The sequence below is a fragment of the Hemibagrus wyckioides genome, linkage group LG14 (genome assembly GCF_019097595.1).
Source record: "Hemibagrus wyckioides isolate EC202008001 linkage group LG14, SWU_Hwy_1.0, whole genome shotgun sequence".
NCBI classification, from domain to species: Eukaryota; Metazoa; Chordata; class Actinopteri; order Siluriformes; family Bagridae; genus Hemibagrus; species Hemibagrus wyckioides.
The window spans coordinates 22,650,612-22,669,999 of NC_080723.1; the positions used below are offsets into that span (position 1 = coordinate 22,650,612).

Genomic DNA, 19,388 nt, shown 5'->3' on the forward strand with positions numbered 1-19,388 from the left:
TGGTTCCTTTCCTTTTTTCCTTGATTTCAGTTGCTATGTTCTGGTGTTATGTTTGCTTATTCAGGTGTTCTGCACTTATTTTCTGTACTCTGCTTCCAACCAATAATAAATAAATAAATAAGGCACACAGAAAGGGATTTATAGGTAGCAGCAGCAGAAGTGAAGATCCATATATAATCTATACCGAAAATCCCATGCGATGATGATGATGGCGATGATGACAAAAACACACAAGTTAGTGGAAATCTCTCTGTGGTTTCAGGGTCTCAGCATCACCACAAAGGATTCTCACACGCAAGCAGATATCGTCACATGTTTTTATCTCGTATTTATTTATTTATTCATTTATTTATTTTTGTTGAAGCGGGAATAAACCCCCTGTATCATACATATCACGTTACTTGGACTCAAGACCTCATTATTTTGACATGATATAAAATATTTGAAGAAGTCTTGTGTATTAGTTAGGCGTAATACACTTATTTTCCACATACTATTATTATTATTATTATTATTATTATTATTACAATTTTAATAACTACTATTAATATCTTTAATTAATAATTTATTGTATTATTTTTGACTTGGTACTTATTAACTTATTATTATCTGATTATTTCTGCATATATATAATTTGCTATTTGTATATATAATATGCATTAATAAAATCTGTAATAATATTTAATAACTTGATTTTTTTAATTCAACACTGGAATTTTTAATTGCAATATTTTTTTATTATTTCAATAAATAGTTTTATTACAAAGATGTTTAAATATTTTCTGATTGTTTAAAGATAAATGTATTTTAGTGTAAATATATTTGCAGCTGTATCTCATTTTTTAACTCATTATTTTTTATCTCTCTTTTTTTTATCTAATAACTCGCTATTCCGATTATAATTTTGACTTAATATGTCAAAATTTGTAGATATGTTTTAAATAAAGATAACTCGCTGTAACAGGGTTTGATTACAGACACAGCAGTGTGTGTGTGTGTTTATTTTTCTGCCAGATAGAAAAGGGCATACAAACCTTTACACTCTTGAATATCAGTATGGATTAAAATATATTGATGTTTTGTAAAATGTGTGTGTGTTGTAAGACTCTATAAATCTTCTCACCTCTTAATGTTCCTAATTTGCATATAGTCAGAGATTTTGCCCTGCAGTCAGTGGACAGGGCTGCTCTGTCAGCCTGTATTTCTACAAAGTGATAATTATGGAGTTGCAGTTAAAGAGATGATGATGATAATAATCTCTTGTGAAAAAAACAAGCTGTTACCTGAAGCAAAACTAATCCTGCTCTTATTCCAGATTAGTCTAACAATGATTTCATGTTGACAAACGATGCAGTGTCCTTCACCTCTGAGCAGAAAAAAAGTTTTAAATGTAATAAATTAATGGGCTGGACGCTCGTCTGACGTCTAGATTTCAGATAATTCACCTTATGTTAACGACTAATTAGCCTTTATTTCTCACATATACATTACTGCACAGAGAAGGCCTTTCTTCACATATCCCATCCTTGTAGAGTTGGGGTTGAGAGCACAGGGTCAGCCATGATACAGCACCCCTGGAGCAGGGTGAGTTGGGGGTCAGAGCGCAGGGTCAGCCATGATACAGCACCCCTGGAGCAGGGTGGGTTGGGGGTCAGAGCGCAGGGTCAGCCATGATACAGCACCCCTAGAGGTTGGGGAGGTTAGGAGCCTTGCTGAAGGGCCCAACGGTGGCAGCTTGGCAGAGCTGGGGCTTGAATCCTAATCAACAACCTAGAGTCTTAACCACTTGAGCTACCACTGTCCCTAAAGACGTCAGAATTAGTAGAGTGCATATTTAATATAGAGATATGTCTGGAAATAACAAACAAACAAAAAAACAAGTCACATACACTACTCACAAAAAGTTAAGGATAATTGGCTTTTGGGTGAAATTTCTGGAAAATGTAAAAAGTTCACACTACAGTGATATTATATAATGAAAGTAGGGCATTTAAGTAGAAGCTGCAATGGTGATTTCCTCATCTCAAACAATTTATTGAAACAAAAGCCAACAACAGTGGTGGGTATACCACAACAAAAAATCTCAATGTCTCAATAATCTGTCATGTGCCCTTGACCATCAATTACAGCTTGACCACGACGTCTCATGCTGTTCACGAGTCGACTTATTGTCTGCTAAGGCATGGCATTCCACTCTTCTTGAAGGGTTATGAGCCTCTACACGGCGACTTGGCTGATCCCATAGGTTTTCTATGGGATTCAGGTCTGGAGAAAGTGCAGGCCGCTCCATTTGAGTTACGACCTCGATGATCGATGAGCTGGAGCATTGTCGTCCATGAAGATGAAATTAGGCCTGTGTTGTTCATGCAGGGGCACAATGACTGGATTAATGATGTTATTCAGGTAGTGTTGGCTTGTCACTGTACCATTCACAAAATGGCACACCTGCCCAGACTGTAACACCACCACAACAGTGGCTGATGCATAGCGCTCTCCTTGACGTCTCCAACATCGTTGGCGGCCATCATTTCTGCTCAACGTGACTCGACTTTCATCAGAGAACAGCACTGAGGCCCACTGGTCCCTCGTCCAGCGTAAATGCTCCCTGGCCCATGCAAGACGATGACGCCTGTGCGTGGTGGTGTGGTCAGGTACCCTTGCAGGTCGTCTAGCACGCAGATGTAAACAGTTTCGAATGGTCTGATGTGACACTTGGGTGCCTCTCACCTCCCTTAAATGTGTCTGGAGTTGAGTGGCGTTCATCATCCGGTTCCACAGGGCACTGTTCACAATGAAGCAGTCATCTACGTGGGATGTGGCCAAAGGACGCCCACTTCTATGACTATCTGTGACTCTTCCAGTCTCTCTGTATCTCTGTCGCAACCTGCTGATGACACTCTGTGACACTGTAAGGTCAGTGACCACTTCCCTCTGAGAACATCCTGTTTGAAGCCTCACAATGGCGAGGTACTGTTGATCAATTGTTAGGTGTGGTCTTGGTCTCATGATGTCAAAATGTGAACAGCATGATGAAGAGGACTGTTTAAATACCAATTCTAACTGAACCAGAAAATGTATTGGTCGATTCATGGATCAAACACCAGTTGTGAATTTTGCCGTTAAGCACCTTGTTAGAGAACAGCAAGTTATGCAAAAAGTACTGAAACACTGAACAGTTGGACATGTGCATTCAAAAGTGTAGAGAAGGTCAAATTAAGTTCACCTGGAAAGGTTATAGTGCATTTTAGGTGCATCCTGAAATTTCACCCGAAAGCCCAATATCCTTAACTTTTTCTGAGTAGTGTATAATGGAGACTTAAGATCAGATGATATCAGCTGCAGCCTAAATGAAGGATAAAACATTTGTAGTCATTCGGTGAAGAGGATTAATTCCTCCAAAAAAAACATCCAGTTCAATCTCACAAGACATCTGAGCTACAGGTGTGTTCATTCTGACGTTATGCGTGATATGAAAGCAAAAAACAATAGACACTTTATACTCTCTGCAGAACTCTGCACACATGGACCTGTTTACAAACACCTCTAACATTACATGTACAACTATTTAAATCTGACACTGTTGGGACTTTTACACTACTTTTTGCACTACTGTTATAGGTCACCAGTCCATCACAGGGCCACACATATAGACAGACAACCACACACACACACACACACACACTCCTATGGGCAATTTAGAATTACCAATCAACCTAATGTACATGTTTTTAGATTGTGGGAGGAAACCGGAGTACCCGGAGTAAACCCACACAGGCATGAGGAGAACATGCAAACTCCACACAGAAAGGCCCCTGCCTGTTCTAAACCCGGGATTCCAACCCAGGACCTTCTTGCTGTGAAGCAACAGTGCTGACCACTAAGCCCAATAGATTTGTATATTAATTCACTGTTCACATTTACTCAGATATATATTGAAAGTTTACATTTATCTGCATGTATATTGCACCTTTGGGGGTGTTTACATTACTCAGATGTATATTCATTCAGATGTTTCAAATATATATTCACATGTTTATACCTATTTATTACAAGTACACTGCTGTTACCGTCACACAAAATCTGTCTCCCTCTATTGCACTGACTGCACTGACGATGTAAACCTTTGATAAGAGAGAAGAGAAACGGTATTTCGATTCCTCAGTATGTCTGCACATACACTATATTGCTAAAAGTATTCGCTCACCCATCCAAATAATCAGAATCAGGTGTTCCAATCACTTCCATGGCCACAGGTGTATAAAATCAAGCACCTAGGCATGCAGACTGTTTTTACAAACATTTGTGAAAGAATGGGTCGCTCTCAGGAGCTCAGTGAATTCCAGCGTGGAACTGTGATAGGATGCCACCTGTGCAACAAATCCAGTCGTGAAATTTCCTCGCTCCTAAATATTCCACAGTCAACTGTCAGCTGTATTACGAAGTGGTAGGCCACGTACACTGACGGAGCGGGGTCAGCAGATGCTGAGGTGCATAGTGCGAAGAGGTCGCCAACTTTCTGCAGAGTCAATCGCTACAGACCTCCAAACTTCATGTGGCCTTCAGATTAGCTCAAGAACAGTGTGCAGAGAGCTTCATGGAATGGGTTTCTGGGTTTGGCGGTTGCCAGGAGAACGGTACTTGTCTGACTGCATTGTGCCAAGTGTAAAGTTTGGTGGAGGGGGATTATGGTGTGGGGTTGTTTTTCAGGAGCTGGGCTTGGCCCCTTAGTTCCAGTGAAAGGAACTCTGAATGCTTCAGCATACCAAGACATTTTGGACAATTCCATGCTCCCAACTTTGTGGGAACAGTTTGGAGCTGGCCCCTTCCTCTTCCAACATGACTGTGTACCAGTGCACAAAGCAAGGTCCATAAAGACATGGATGACAGAGTCTGGTGTGGATGAACTTGACTGGCCTGCACCTCAACCTGACCTCAACCTGATAGAACACCTTTGGGATGAATTAGAGCGGAGACTGAGAGCCAGGCCTTCTCGTCCAACATCAGTGTGTGACCTCACAAATGCGCTTCTGGAAGAATGGTCAAAAATTCCCATAAACACTCTCCTAAACCTTGTGGACAGCCTTCCCAGAAGAGTTGAAGCTGTTATAGCTGCAAAGGGTGGACCGACGTCATATTGAACCCTATGGATTAGGAATGGGATGTCACTTAAGTTCATATGCGAGTCAAGGCAGGTGAGCGAATACTTTTGGCAATATAGTGTATGGTGGCATTGACAAGGAAGCTTGAACCTTGAAGGCGTTCAGGTGCTGTGACAGTACTCAGGGCTACGCTGAGCTGAACTGGTTCAAATCTGGATGGAAATAAAGGAAATCTCTAAAGGAAATATTCTCTGTGTTCAGAAGGGAAATGTTGGAGTAGAGAGGCCTGCACAAAAAAGGCAGTTAAAGGTGAGCTAAACTGAGTACTGAGGAATCTTTGATAATAAAAAAAAAGGTGTGTCAGCTAAAGTTAATTATAATCTTATGAAGATTAGAATAACAACGTTCTCACGATAAGGCTGCAATCATACGCTTCAGGTGCTAACAATGATGTACTGTTAATGAGCACTTACTGTAATTATATAGCAGCATGCAGTAACATCAGAATAGTTTTCTCAGCTTAATGAGATTCTTATCTTTTCCATAACGTCACGTTTCCTGGAAATATTAAAAAGATTAACAATTTATCTCTCGGAATGGTTTTCTCGGAACACGGTATTTTTATAGTGATGAAGAAATTATGTAGTAGTGTTTTATTCCCTGTTGCGTGGCAGCATGGCGTCACTAAATGCCCCTAAACTGGGTAAATAATTGTGATAAATAACACCGATTAGCTTTTTAGACTGGTGTAATAGTCCATTAGATGTCAGTAATAACACTTTACACTTGGATAGCAGCCGCTTCAATGCAGTGAAGAAGTATTATAAGTGATGCCGTAGCGGTCGCCCTCTGCCGGTCGCGGAGTGTAATTACACCGGTTTGTGCGGCTCGTGTCTTTATTATCGCTTCTTACAGCTTAGAAAGCGATTAATAAACCGCCTTACAGGGAACATATCATGGCTTTAAATGGAGAGCTAAAATAAGTTTTAGGAAAAATAAATACGTAAATAAAAAAAGGTTGCTGATCTATTGGTAATTCTCAGATTTGCCGCCATGTCTTTGAGGACTCTGCCTTTACTGATGATAAATATGGGTGGAGAAATGCTTTATATTTTGGACCAGAGACTCCGAGCTCAGAATGAAACAGATGATAAAATACAGAAAGGTAAATCGGTATTAGTCCCCCCCCCCCCAAAATCCCCTTCCACATTAGTGTTTTACAGAAAAATCCCCGCAAATCAGATGGAATAGTTCCTTCCTAGTCGTGCTTCTGGAAAAACCTGCATAATCCCCCCTAAAACCTTTTCATTTTTCATACTTAAATCCAACACCTTTCGGTTAGTTAATAGTGACTCATAACATAACTAAAAAGGAGAGAGAGAGAGAGAGACGGTAACTGCTTGGGAATTCTCTATTAAGAAATTAATGGAAAAGAAATTAACGTCACTGAAACCAAACGAAACAGATAGACAGTCTATATATCTAAAGGCATAACACTTCTAACACTTTTTAATAAAAAAAATATTTTAAAAAGAAGAACGTACCAGTGGTGATACCGTTCTTGATACCATTTACCAAATAACACACTTCATAATAAAGCTAATTTTCTTCGTGTGTTTTAACACGGAGCCGTGACGTCAGTGACGAAGCAACATTTAAAGTGAGGTATAATACAGTAAGGTGAGGTATAGTATAGTAATGTGAGGTATAATACATTAAAGTGAGTTTTAATACAGTAAAGTGAGGTATAATACAGTAAGGTGAGGTATAGTAATGTGAGGTATAATACATTAAAGTGAGTTTTAATACAGTAAAGTGAGGTATAACATAGTAAAGTGAGGTATGATACAGTAAAGTGAGGTATAACATAGTAAAGTGAGGTATGATACAGTAAAGTGAGGTATAATACAGTAAAGTGAGGTATAGTACAGTAAAGTGAGGTATGATACAGTAAAGTGAGGTATAACATAGTAAAGTGAGGTATGATACAGTAAAGTGAGGTATAATACAGTAAAGTGAGGTATAGTACAGTAAAGTGAGGTATAATACAGTAAGGTGAGGTATAGTAATGTGAGGTATAATACATTAAAGTGAGTTTTAATACAGTAAAGTGAGGTATAACATAGTAAAGTGAGGTATAATACAGTAAGGTGAGGTATAGTATAGTAATGTGAGGTATAATACATTAAAGTGAGTTTTAATACAGTAAAGTGAGGTATAACATAGTAAAGTGAGGTATGATACAGTAAAGTGAGGTATAACATAGTAAAGTGAGGTATGATACAGTAAAGTGAGGTATAATACAGTAAAGTGAGGTATAGTACAGTAAAGTGAGGTATGATACAGTAAAGTGAGGTATAACATAGTAAAGTGAGGTATGATACAGTAAAGTGAGGTATAATACAGTAAAGTGAGGTATAGTACAGTAAAGTGAGGTATAATACAGTAAAGTGAGGTATAGTACAGTAAAGTGAGGTATAATAAAGTAAAGTGAGGTATAGTACAGTAAGGTGAGGTATAGTATAGTAATGTGAGGTTTAATACAGTAAAGTTAGGTATAACATAGTAAAGTGAGGTATAATACAGTGAAGTGAGGTATAGTACAGTAAGGTGAGGTATAGTATAGTAATGTGAGGTATAATACATTAAAGTGAGGTTTAATACAGTAAAGTGAGGTATAACATAGTAAAGTGAGGTATAATACAGTAAAGTGAGGTATAGTACAGTAAAGTGAGGTATAGTACAGTAAAGTGAGGTATAATAAAGTAAAGTGAGGTATAGTACAGTAAGGTGAGGTATAGTATAGTAATGTGAGGTTTAATACAGTAAAGTTAGGTATAACATAGTAAAGTGAGGTATAATACAGTGAAGTGAGGTATAGTACAGTAAGGTGAGGTATAGTATAGTAATGTGAGGTATAATACATTAAAGTGAGGTTTAATACAGTAAAGTGAGGTGTAATACAGTAAAGTGAGTTTTAATACAATAAAGTAAGGTATAGTATAGTAAAGTGAGCTATAATACAGTAAAGTGATGTATAATACAGTAAAGTGAGGTATAATACAGTAAAGTGAGGTTTAATACAGTAAAGTGATGTATAACATAGTAAAGTGATGTATAATACAGTAAAGTGAGGTTTAATACAGTAAAGTGATGTATAATACAGTAAAGTGAGGTATAATACAGTAAAGTGATGTATAATACAGTAAAGTGAGCTATAATACAGTAAAGTGATGTATAATACAGTAAAGTGAGGTATAATACAGTAAAGTGATGTATAATACAGTAAAGTGATGTATAATACAGTAAAGTGAGCTATAATACAGTAAAGTGATGTATAATACAGTAAAGTGAGGTATAATACAGTAAAGTGATGTATAACATAGTAAAGTGATGTATAATACAGTAAAGTGAGGTTTAATACAGTAAAGTGATGTATAATACAGTAAAGTGAGGTATAATACAGTAAAGTGATGTATAATACAGTAAAGTGAGGTTTAATACAGTAAAGTGATGTATAATACAGTAAAGTGATGTATAATACAGTAAAGTGAGGTTTAATACAGTAAAGTGATGTATAATACAGTAAAGTGATGTATAATACAGTAAAGTGAGGTTTAATACAGTAAAGTGATGTATAATACAGTAAAGTGAGGTTTAATACAGTAAAGTGATGTATAATACAGTAAAGTGAGGTTTAATACAGTAAAGTTAGGTATAATACAGTAAAGTGAGGTATAATACAGTAAAGTGAGATATAGTACAGTAAAGTGATGTATAATACAGTAAAGTGAGGTATAATACAGTAAAGTGAGGTATAATACAGTAAAGTGATGTATAATACAGTAAAGTGAGATATAGTACAGTAAAGTGATGTATAATACAGTAATGTGAGGTATAATACAGTAAAGTGAGGTTTAATACAGTAAAGTGATGTATAACATAGTAAAGTGATGTATAATACAGTAAAGTGATGTATAATACAGTAAAGTGAGGTTTAATACAGTAAAGTGATGTATAATACAGTAAAGTGAGGTTTAATACAGTAAAGTGATGTATAATACAGTAAAGTGAGGTTTAATACAGTAAAGTGATGTATAACATAGTAAAGTGATGTATAATACAGTAAAGTGATGTATAATACAGTAAAGTGAGGTTTAATACAGTAAAGTGATGTATAATACAGTAAAGTGAGGTTTAATACAGTAAAGTGATGTATAATACAGTAAAGTGAGGTTTAATACAGTAAAGTGATGTATAATACAGTAAAGTGAGGTTTAATACAGTAAAGTGAGGTTTAATACAGTAAAGTGATGTATAATACAGTAAAGTGAGGTTTAATACAGTAAAGTGAGGTTTAATACAGTAAAGTGAGGTATAATACAGTAAAGTGAGGTATAATACAGTAAGGTGAGGTATAATACAGTAAAGTGAGGTATAATACAGTAAGGTGAGGTATAGTACAGTAAGTGAGGTATAATACAGTAAGGTGAGGTATAGTACAGTAAAGTGAGGTTTAATACAGTAAAGTGAGATATAGTACAGTAAAGTGAGGTTTAATACAGTAAAGTGAGATATAGTACAGTAAAGTGAGGTTTAATACAGTAAAGTGAGGTATAATACAGTAAAGTGAGGTATAATACAGTAAAGTGAGGTATAATACAGTAAGGTGAGGTATAGTACAGTAAAGTGAGGTTTAATACAGTAAGGTGAGGTATAGTACAGTAAAGTGAGGTTTAATACAGTAAGGTGAGATATAGTACAGTAAAGTGAGGTTTAATACAGTAAAGTGACAAATCCAAATTGTCTCAAATTATTTCTCAGAACAATCATGATGCTTGTAATCACGTAGTTTCCCGCTCACAACTTTAGTCACAGTTCTTGTTTACTGTTTGATACACAAAAAAATTGGAAGAGAAACATCATCCGGTTTCATCCTGTCATATACATGACCTCTGGGTAAATGTCTATAGAGATGTTATGAACAACAATGAAGGAGCAAAGATTGTTAGTGTCTATCTGATGGTACATTTATCTTTGCTAATCGGCCCAACAAGCTAATACTGACCCATGCGACATGTAAATCAAATATGTTTTAAACGTTTTAGTGATATGTAAACTGTTCATTCTAAACATTCTGGCTTTTTACACTTTTTACTACACTAAAAAACACCCACGAGAGAACCTAGCCTGTTAAAGCTAACCCAGTGAGTAAAATGCTGCTTTGAATAAACTTCCAACCTCAGACTTATAAACAAAGTAAACACCTCCTCACCCCTTATCCTGGCTCTTGTGTAAACTGAATTAATAAATCCAACGTTTATGTACAAAAAAATAATCAAAAATAAAAAGAATTTGTTGTGTTAACATGGTTTGCAGGTTGGTCAGATGCTGACAGGAAACGAGGTAAACTGGTCTCCTCATCCCTCCATTCAGTCCTCCTTAAATCTGTCCTCTAGATAATCTGTTGTTATATGTTGCATATTAGAACAATTAATACTAATACTAATATCTACTGAAGTGCTAATGTTAGCCTGTAGCTACGTTAATATCTACTAGTTGATGTGATTTCCCTCGTTACTTAATCTGCTAAATTGTTCTGGTTTTCATCACTATGACACTTGGATGCATAGTGTTTTGTTCTGATGATCTGCTCCTGTCAGTGTTAGTGATTGTTTTTCCTCCCTCTGTGTCTGTAGTGATGAATGATATAGTGGGTGTGATGTTCAGTAAGGCATTTTTGGAGGAGCTGATGCAGCCGCAGGACACATACTCACACCAAGCTCTGCGCTACCTGCTAACACGCCTGGCTCACACCTCCATCATGAGGCTCAACTCCACCAGCATAGACAGGGTAGGGAGGCTGGGGAAGGGGACTAAGGAGGGTACACAGGGAGAGTTGCTTGAAATAATCACATTCCCTCTGTGATGTTTTTGTGCGCCTCCATGTTAATGTTGTCATGACCTTTTGAAGGTCAGCCGCTGATTTGTAGCTAATTTTTTAATATACGGACATTTGGTATTCAGAAATTCACAACCATAGTAGTGCACTAGTGCTATCGTGTTTAATTACAGTACTATATTTTCAGCTTTATGAACCTGGCTTGATGAGGTTCAAATCATTTGGTTCGAATTATTTTTTATATAATTTGGCTCACATAAATCGTTTCATATCATTTTTTTCACATCATTTGGCTCATATCATTTGATTCATATTATCTGGCTCATATCAATTGATTCATATCATTTGGTTTATATCATTTGATTCATATCATTTAGTTCATATCATTTGATTCATATCATTTGATTCATATCATTTGGTTTATATCATTTGATTCATATCATTTAGTTCATATCATTTGATTCATATCATTTGATTCATATCATTTGGTTTATATCATCTGATTCATATCATTTAGCTCATATCATTTGATTCATATCATTCGATTCATATCATTTGATTTATATCATTTGATTCATATAATTCAATTCATATAATTTGGTTTATATCATTTGATTCATAGCATTTGATTCATATAATTTGATTCATATAATTTGGTTTATATCAGCTGATTCATATCATTTGATTCGATTGCAGTATCTAATCACAGGAACATCGTGTTCACAGTGTGTTCAGAGTCTTTATCTGCTCATGTTGTATATCCACACATATCCATGTCCATGCTGCTCATCTCCAGCTGTATGACCTGATGACCATGGCGTTTAAGTACCAGATCGCTCTCTGTCCTCGACCGCGGGACATACTTCTCGTCTCCTTCAACCACATGGACGGGGTTCGGGAGCTGGTTAAAGACAATCCCCGCCTCGTTAACCTCATCAACGAGGCACAGCGTCTCATCATAGAGGTACAACAGTAACATTTCTCATTCAGGACGCTCTCATGTCTTCCATCAAACTATGAACACAATCAGGTGAGGAGCAGGACAACCTTCAGTGTGAAGCGGAACAGAAGTTTAAACTGATTCCATTTGGCGAATTAACATCATACAGTTAAATAAAGTGAAACACACAGTATTGCTGCTTATTGGAGACTTGAAGAAAACATCACAGACACTGAGAAGCAAAACCTTCTAATCTCGATTTAACTCTTCAGTGAAAAACAAACTCTGACACCGCTTTCATCACAATGTTGCAGCTGTGTTCCACCGAAATGCAATCCCTGAAATCAGAAAAAGAGAGAATGCATCTCTTTCTGTTTCGTTTCTATTAAACAGTTCGGCAGTTCGACTAAAGTTATCTAGCTAACTGAGGAACTGTTACGAGCTGAAATTTGCTGCATGATGGTTTTTTTATTCTCATTATGTTGCAGATGTTTACTCCTTTATCAGACGGTGAGTTTCAGCTCATCCGCCAGACCCTCCTCACATTCTTTCAGGACACGCACATCAGGGTGAGGTTTATTTTATAGACAATGTCAGAAAATAGTCAAGAGTTGTTTTGTATATTTGTTGTATTGTATGATTTGTGCACCAGCAGATGATTCTTTTATGATTATACTAGATGTGAGAGCAAAATGAAAAGAATATAGATAGATACAGAACAAATGCATGAATAAATACAGTGACTTAAAGCATTATTGACTAACATAGCATCCTGATGTGAGATTTGTGCTGAAAATATCCGTCTCCTTTATTTAAGAAATAAAAGTAAAAAGTGAAACACAATCAACTTTTAAAAAAAAACATTTTTTGAAAAGAATAAACATGAGATTTTTTTTGTCAGAGGTAATTTGTCTAATTTGTCATTAGATAATATTTATCATATAAATAAAAATTATTTGAAAATTATTATTTTTCCATTCTGCCTGCTGATCTCTTTCACACACTGTTGTTAGTTTTTGCTGTGGTGATGAACAGAACATCCGTGAAGCAAAACACACTGGCGTTCGTCTTTTAGGGTGCACAAACTTTTGCACTCGACTTATAATAAAAATCAGAAGCTCACTTGGGGTCGATCTGAACAGATGGAGCTTTGTCTTTTGTCTTCAGAACTTCTACATACTGGATCCTAAGCAACATGTAAGATGTATTTATCACACAGCTCCGATGTTCCTTCTTCCAGGTGTCGGTTTTCCTGAAGGAGAATCTCCAGAACGCAGACGGGAGTTTTGTGATGCCGACGTCGGGGACGGTGCCTCATGGATCTGAGGTTCCAGGATTAATCAGGTAGTCTTTGGCTTTAATTTTGGGAATTAACTTGATAAATAGACAGATTTCTACACATCATTTCCTTTAAATGCAGCATTTGTGTCAATTGAAAGAATTTTCTAGAATATTTATAACGAGGCAAAATCCAGTCCAACCACAGAGCAGTTATGGTGTTCAATCATTCCAGGCTAATGTCGCTAACATTGATATCTGCATTCCTCTTACAGGTGGAATCGCCAAGCCTTCTTTTATTATTAGTCTTCATTTCATGAGCATTCATATTTTAAGCTGAAAATTATATACAAAAAATTTACCGATTGTTCACTAATCTCACTAACTCTAATGCAGTAAACATTGTGGACACAGAAGCATAATTTTCCACAGATGGTACTTCCCTTATAGGAAGTATTGCACTCTTAGAACGCAGCCCAACCAATCAGATTCAGCAGAACCTAAGGATCTAACCGTGATATACACTGTATAGCCAAAAGTTTTGGGACACCCCTCCAAATCATTGAAGTCAGGTGTTGTTTTTCAGGGGTTGAAGTCAAGTTCCTCCACACCAAACTCACTCATCCATGTCTTTATGGACCTTGCTTTGGTCACTGGTGTACAGTCATGTTGGAACAGGAAGGGGTCATCCCCAAACTGTTCCCACAAAGAGCATGAAATTGTCCAAAATGTCTTGGTATGAAGCTGAAGCATTAAGAGTTCCTTTCACTGGAACTAAGGGGCCGAGTCCAACCCCTGAAAAACAACACCTGGATTCAGTGATCTGGAGCGGTGTCCCAAAACTTTTGGCAGTATAGTGTATCCAGATTTAAATCTAGTCCTTCTTTATTTCTCTCTCAGGTATTTTAACACCCGAGGCAGGGTGGTGAGAAGGCGTGAGTTTGTAACTGGAGGAAGTTACACCAGACCCGTGAGAGACGCTTCGTTCGACGTGTCTGGAGACCGAGTCACACGTCTGGGCATTAACATGTACACACAGAGACGCTTTAAACCAATCCAACAACATTATATCCCAAATACCAGCAAAGCTACGGAACTTTCTAGAATCAGTTCTAATCATGAGTGTGTGTATGAACTGTGTGTTCACGCAGGTATGGTGAGAGCTCACACACACCCGAGGACACACACACCTCACGAAGCTCCACACACACCTGCAAAAGAGAGCAGGTGAAGTGCGCCTTCCAGACATTAACAGCTTTATTTCATATTATATACAACTTTATGAACAACTCAGGTGTGTGTGTGTGTGTGTGTGTGTGTGTGTTGAGCAGGTCAGTGATGAGCCTAACCCTCTGGCTAAAGTAGAGCTGAACCTGTTAGCCAAGTTGATGGGTCAGATGGAGGTCTGGGATTCGGTGGGTGCTGATGGAGGGATGGGAGTCAATCTGTTTCCTTCAGACCAGGAAGAAGAGGACACGTGAGTACGCGTCAGCTCCGAGCTTTAAGACCAGGAGGTTTCTGTGTGAATGTGTGAGTGGTGTGTTCCTGTGGTATGTTCATTTCTTAACACAAACAAGATGCAAATATCATCGTGTCATGTCTGTGAAGCGCAAATGATTTATTCTGTGTAACTTTTCTTCCGTTCAAGCAAACCTCAGTCTTTGTTATTAATTGTATTGAAGTTCTCTGTATGACCCGTGTTCATTATTATTGTATCATGCTTGTGTTATTGTTGTGATCTATCGTTGTGCTGTGTCTCTACAGGAGCAGGTTCTCGGTGGAGGACGAGGTGTTCTGTGTGGTGAACATCCAGGCGGTGAAGGTGAGTCACAGCCCTGAGGCCACCTCTCAGATTTGTATATTTAATGTGTGTGTGTGTGTGTGTTTGTGTCATGGATATGGGTGGAGGATGTTTATTTACTGCAGGCTCCTGGAGCTCCTTCGCCTTGAGCTATAAACCTGACACCCAAAACACAAGACTTTACTCACAACAAACTCGACTCAGACATTCTGATCTCTGAATAGTGTTAAAGTTTATCTTCTCTTCTCTTCCTCTTCTTCTCTCTTCTCTTCTCTTCCTCTTCTCCTCTCTTGTCTTCCTCTTCTCTTGTCTTCCTCTTCTCTTCTCTTCCTCTTCTCCTCTCTTCTCTTCCTCTTCTCCTCTCTTCTCTTCCTCTTCTTTTCTTCCTCTTCTCCTCTCTTCTCTTCTCTTCCTCTTCTTCTCTCCTCTCTTCTCTTCCTCTTCTCCTCTCCTCTCTTCTCTTCTCTTCTCTTCTCCTCTCTTCTCTTCTCTTCTCTTCTCTTCTCTTCTCTTCTCTTCCTCTTCTCCTCCCTTCTCTTCTCTTCTCTTCTCTTCCCTTCTCCTCCCTTCTTCTCTCTTCTCTTCTCTTCCCTTCTCCTCCCTTCTCTTCTCTTCTCTTCACTTCTCTCCTCTTCTCATGCAGTCTTTGTGTGTGTTCAGGTCGACACAGAGTTGACCCGCATCGCCGCCGAGTTCACCGATCAGGACGCGGCCGAGAGACCCGGCGACAAAGGAGAAGATCTGCTGGCCATGATGGACGAGCTCTGAAACGCAATGACTTAACACGTCCAGTTCATGTGTGATCTTATATTCTGACACGTGCAGTTATGTGAGACGTTGAAGAAAACTCTAAACTCAAGTATTGTGTAATAAATACAACCCCATGTGACAAAAACGAGTCATTTATTTAAAAAGATAAACAACAATTTGTGCATAAATGTGGAACAACCAGTGGTGGACCGTCCTTCTCAAGTCCTTCTCTGCTCTACAAACAGCAGTGATCTGAATCACTGACTTGCATTTTAATATATTTTTCCATGAATGTGTATTAAATTATTCCCAATAGTCTATTCTCTACATTTCATAGCTTTTCTCACGGTTGCGCTGCTTCCAGTAGTGTATATTTATGATAAGAATATTTATCCAATCATATTTCAGCTAGTGGCTGACATCATGTGTTGCCAGGGCGAAAGAAATCTGCCTTAATCACGTCCTTTGATTGGATAATTGGAGTAGTCAGAGGCAGAACCGCACATATACATTGTTTCTATATTCTCTGTGTCTCATTTCGGATGCTGCATCCTCTGGAGATTGCAGTTTGCTGCATACGGCATCAAGAATGTCTTTTATGAGAAAATTAACCATAATAAAATTGACTATTCCTTGTGAGGTGTGAAATACTGTAGACTAATTTCTTTTTTACTTTGCTATTTAACGGTTAATTAGTTAATTACTATTGCTGCGGCATCATAATGATGGTATAGAGGTGGATTAATTCAGGAAGGACACCAGTGAAGGCCTAGGTGTAAAATGCACGGCCCGCCACTGGGAACAACTCAGGAATAAATCTCACACTGGGTTTAACCCCTAGCTCCTCATCTCTCTAAACCTCGCTCTTTACCCGCAGGCAGAGGAACGTTTCTCTACAGGTGTAATGTAGAAGCAGGGCTGTTTCCTCAGGGTAGCTGAACATGTTCAGTGTGAAACTATGTGCTGTAAGGATGTTACGTCTGGCTGCTTAGCAACAGACACCCAATTTGCACCTGAAAACCTGATATCAGGTAAAAACCAGGACGTAGCAACACGAAAACACGTAAAAACATCCGTTTAACAGGGATAAGTCAGTGTTTAGGGACGTGCAGTATGAAATGTCAGATTATGAAGAGCCAGGATTCAGTGTGAAAGTATGAGCGGTGTGGAACATTAACCCATTAACCGCAGCTCGGTTCTTTTTTAAAGAGCATGCAAATGTAAAAACATCCTTAAACATTAATGTGCTTTTAAATGATTTGTTTTTAACCTGAAGATTTTTTTTTTCTTCAAAATCACTCAACTTGCATAATTCTGTACTTTTCACACAAAAATCACTGAGAATGTAATAAAAACCTGCGGCCGCTAGAGGGAGACAAGGAGCTTCATGAATAAATGACGTCACCACAACGCGGAACTTGGGAGGCGGAGTTACGAGGCTGTTGTGGAAACATGTTACCGCGGTTGAAATAACGCCAAATCAGGTAACAGCTACTAGATTCATTTTGTATTTATTAATATGTAGTTTAAACACGTTATATAACTTAAGAATATGAAAGAATATAAAAGTTTTGGTAGTTAAATATTTCTTCCCGGTCGAATTTTTGGTGAAAAAGCCCGCGCGCAGCATGGTCGCATCCCAAACGGTGATATAGTGCACTAGGTAGGGTGTATAATACTGTTACTTTAGGGCACTATGTAGTGCGCTTGTATAGGGAACAAGGGGAATTTAGGGGCAAGACCATGGCAGTTATTAAAACCATGATGTTTCAAATAGGCGTGCAAGGTTAGCTGTAAGCTATGTACTACTTGTTAGCATGAAGCTAATCTTGAGTCAGTTGGATGTATGTTTAAAGTGTGAATAAATCACTGTATCTATGTACTTTTTGTCAGAATTTTGTATTTCTTTTATTTTAAATATAGTTTCAGGATCTCTCTCATGAATAATTATTTCTATTTAAAGTAATAATAATGATGTTTCTCACTCTGCTCCTGCTGAGCGTGTTTTACTGATCAGGATTGGGTAGTAATCGGTATTCCCACTTCACATCCGGCATTCCCGGGATAGATTCCAGAGCGATTAGTGTAGATGAAGCAGCGAAAGGCGGATTTTTCTTTCGTATCACACCAAAATGAGTCGGATGGTGTAGATGAATGTTGAGATGTTTTGTGTGTGATTAGTGGATAACCGATGGCGGCTCAGTCCATCGCCGAGCGCACCATCTCTGAGAACAGCCTGGTGGTGCTGCTGCAGGGTCTGCAGGGTCAGGTGACCACGGTGGAGCTGAGAGACGAGAGCACGGCCCGGGGACGCGTCCTCAACGTGGACGCCTTCATGAACGTGCGCCTGGAGGACGTCCTGTACCGGGACAGAAGGGGGAACATCTCGCAGATGGCCGACCTGTTTGTGACCGGCCGTAACGTGCGCTACGTCCACATTCCTGACCACGTAGACATCGCAGAGACCATCCAGAGCCAGCTGGAGAAGATCCACAGGGTGCGCTGCTTCAGCGAGAAAGGGAGGAAGGAGTACAGCAAGAAGAAAAAGTAAACCAGGAAGAACTTTTTTTTTTTTTTCAGGCTGCTGATGTTAGTTGAATGTTTGATGAAGTTAAATGCTGACATTTTCTGCTGTTCTTGAGTCAGATCTGACTGAAAAACTCAAACCAGTGAGATTTTCTTTTTTTATATTATTATTAAATACCTCATGATGATGTCGTGATGGTTGTGTATCAGCACACGATTCACCTTGAATCTGAAATGTGTGTCTCCTGTGAAGTTTTTTCTTTTTATTAAATATGCGAATACACGCACGTTGTGGAAAGTTCTCTGTAGTTTTTGGGTTTTCTGAACACACACACACATGCAGAAGGGCACGACTACAATAAATCATACAATACTTAAGCTAAATGTTCTAGTTTCATATTTAATTAGTATTGATTAATATTGAGAGTGCACTCTTGGAATAAAAAAAGGTTGTACCTAGTATTTATGCCGTACAGCTCCAGTGCAACCTCTGCATATTCTATCTGGAGGAGTGTTCTTGAAATAAAAAATTTGTACTGCAAAACGAATTTCTCTATAAGAAATAATGTAAATGCAGATAATCCGTTACAGCCTCCCAAAAATATGAGCAAAATGACCAATACAAAGCATATGTAAACTGTATGGCTGCTTACAAAGAACTGACCCAAGCCAAGCATTCCATGTCAAGGCTCCTCACAGGAAGTTGGAAAAATACAACAGACCACCCACACCACCAAACTGTCAACGAAAAATCACCTAGCTTTTGAACGCTAACGAAGGAAACGTTGGTATCGTGGGTTGACTCTTTCCAAACAGCCTTCACTGACTGAAAAGAAATTTGTAAACTCTCTTCATTTAGCTTGGCTTGGCTTTCCACTGACGCTAACGGCTCCCGGACGTTCACACGATGTACCCGGCGTTCGGTTCGTTCATATGCTGAAAATGCTTCGTATTCAGTAAATTTCAATTCTTAAAGTGAAAATTTGTAACAGAGGGCATTAGTATGCCGAGGCTTCACTGGACTATTAAATATCGGACCCTGTAACACGGGTTCTCAACCTTTTTTACTCCAAGGCCCTCTTCTTCTCCAAG

General features: G+C 38.4%; 2 protein-coding genes across 2 annotated transcripts; both read left to right on the plus strand.

The window, feature by feature from the left end:
• Positions 1–6,152: 6,152 nt before the first annotated feature.
• oscp1a (organic solute carrier partner 1a) lies at positions 6,153–16,267 on the plus strand. Its single transcript, XM_058408648.1, has 10 exons — positions 6,153–6,264; positions 10,799–10,953; positions 11,798–11,965; positions 12,430–12,510; positions 13,182–13,285; positions 14,120–14,248; positions 14,371–14,446; positions 14,551–14,696; positions 14,984–15,041; positions 15,681–16,267. Exons 1-10 carry the CDS (start codon positions 6,153–6,155, stop codon positions 15,786–15,788), a joined length of 1,137 nt encoding a protein of 378 aa, XP_058264631.1. The 3' UTR covers positions 15,789–16,267.
• An 892-nt stretch (positions 16,268–17,159) lies between these two features.
• lsm10 (LSM10, U7 small nuclear RNA associated) lies at positions 17,160–18,579 on the plus strand. Its single transcript, XM_058408459.1, has 2 exons — positions 17,160–17,254; positions 17,952–18,579. The coding sequence occupies exon 2, from the start codon at positions 17,962–17,964 to the stop codon at positions 18,319–18,321; it is 360 nt and encodes a 119-aa protein (XP_058264442.1). The 5' UTR covers positions 17,160–17,254; positions 17,952–17,961; the 3' UTR covers positions 18,322–18,579.
• The last annotated feature ends 809 nt before the right edge of the window (positions 18,580–19,388 follow it).

Coding starts and splice junctions, on each gene's coding strand:
- lsm10 (XM_058408459.1), top strand. CDS start 17,962: ATGGCGGCTCAGTCCATCGCCGAGCGCACCATCTCTGAGAACAGCCTG.
- oscp1a (XM_058408648.1), top strand. CDS start 6,153: ATGTCTTTGAGGACTCTGCCTTTACTGATGATAAATATGGGTGGAGAA. Junction 13,286..14,119: donor GAGGTTCCAGGATTAATCAG/GTAGTCTTTGGC, acceptor TTTCTCTCTCAG/GTATTTTAACACCCGAGGCA. Junction 14,447..14,550: donor ACACCTGCAAAAGAGAGCAG/GTGAAGTGCGCC, acceptor TGTGTTGAGCAG/GTCAGTGATGAGCCTAACCC.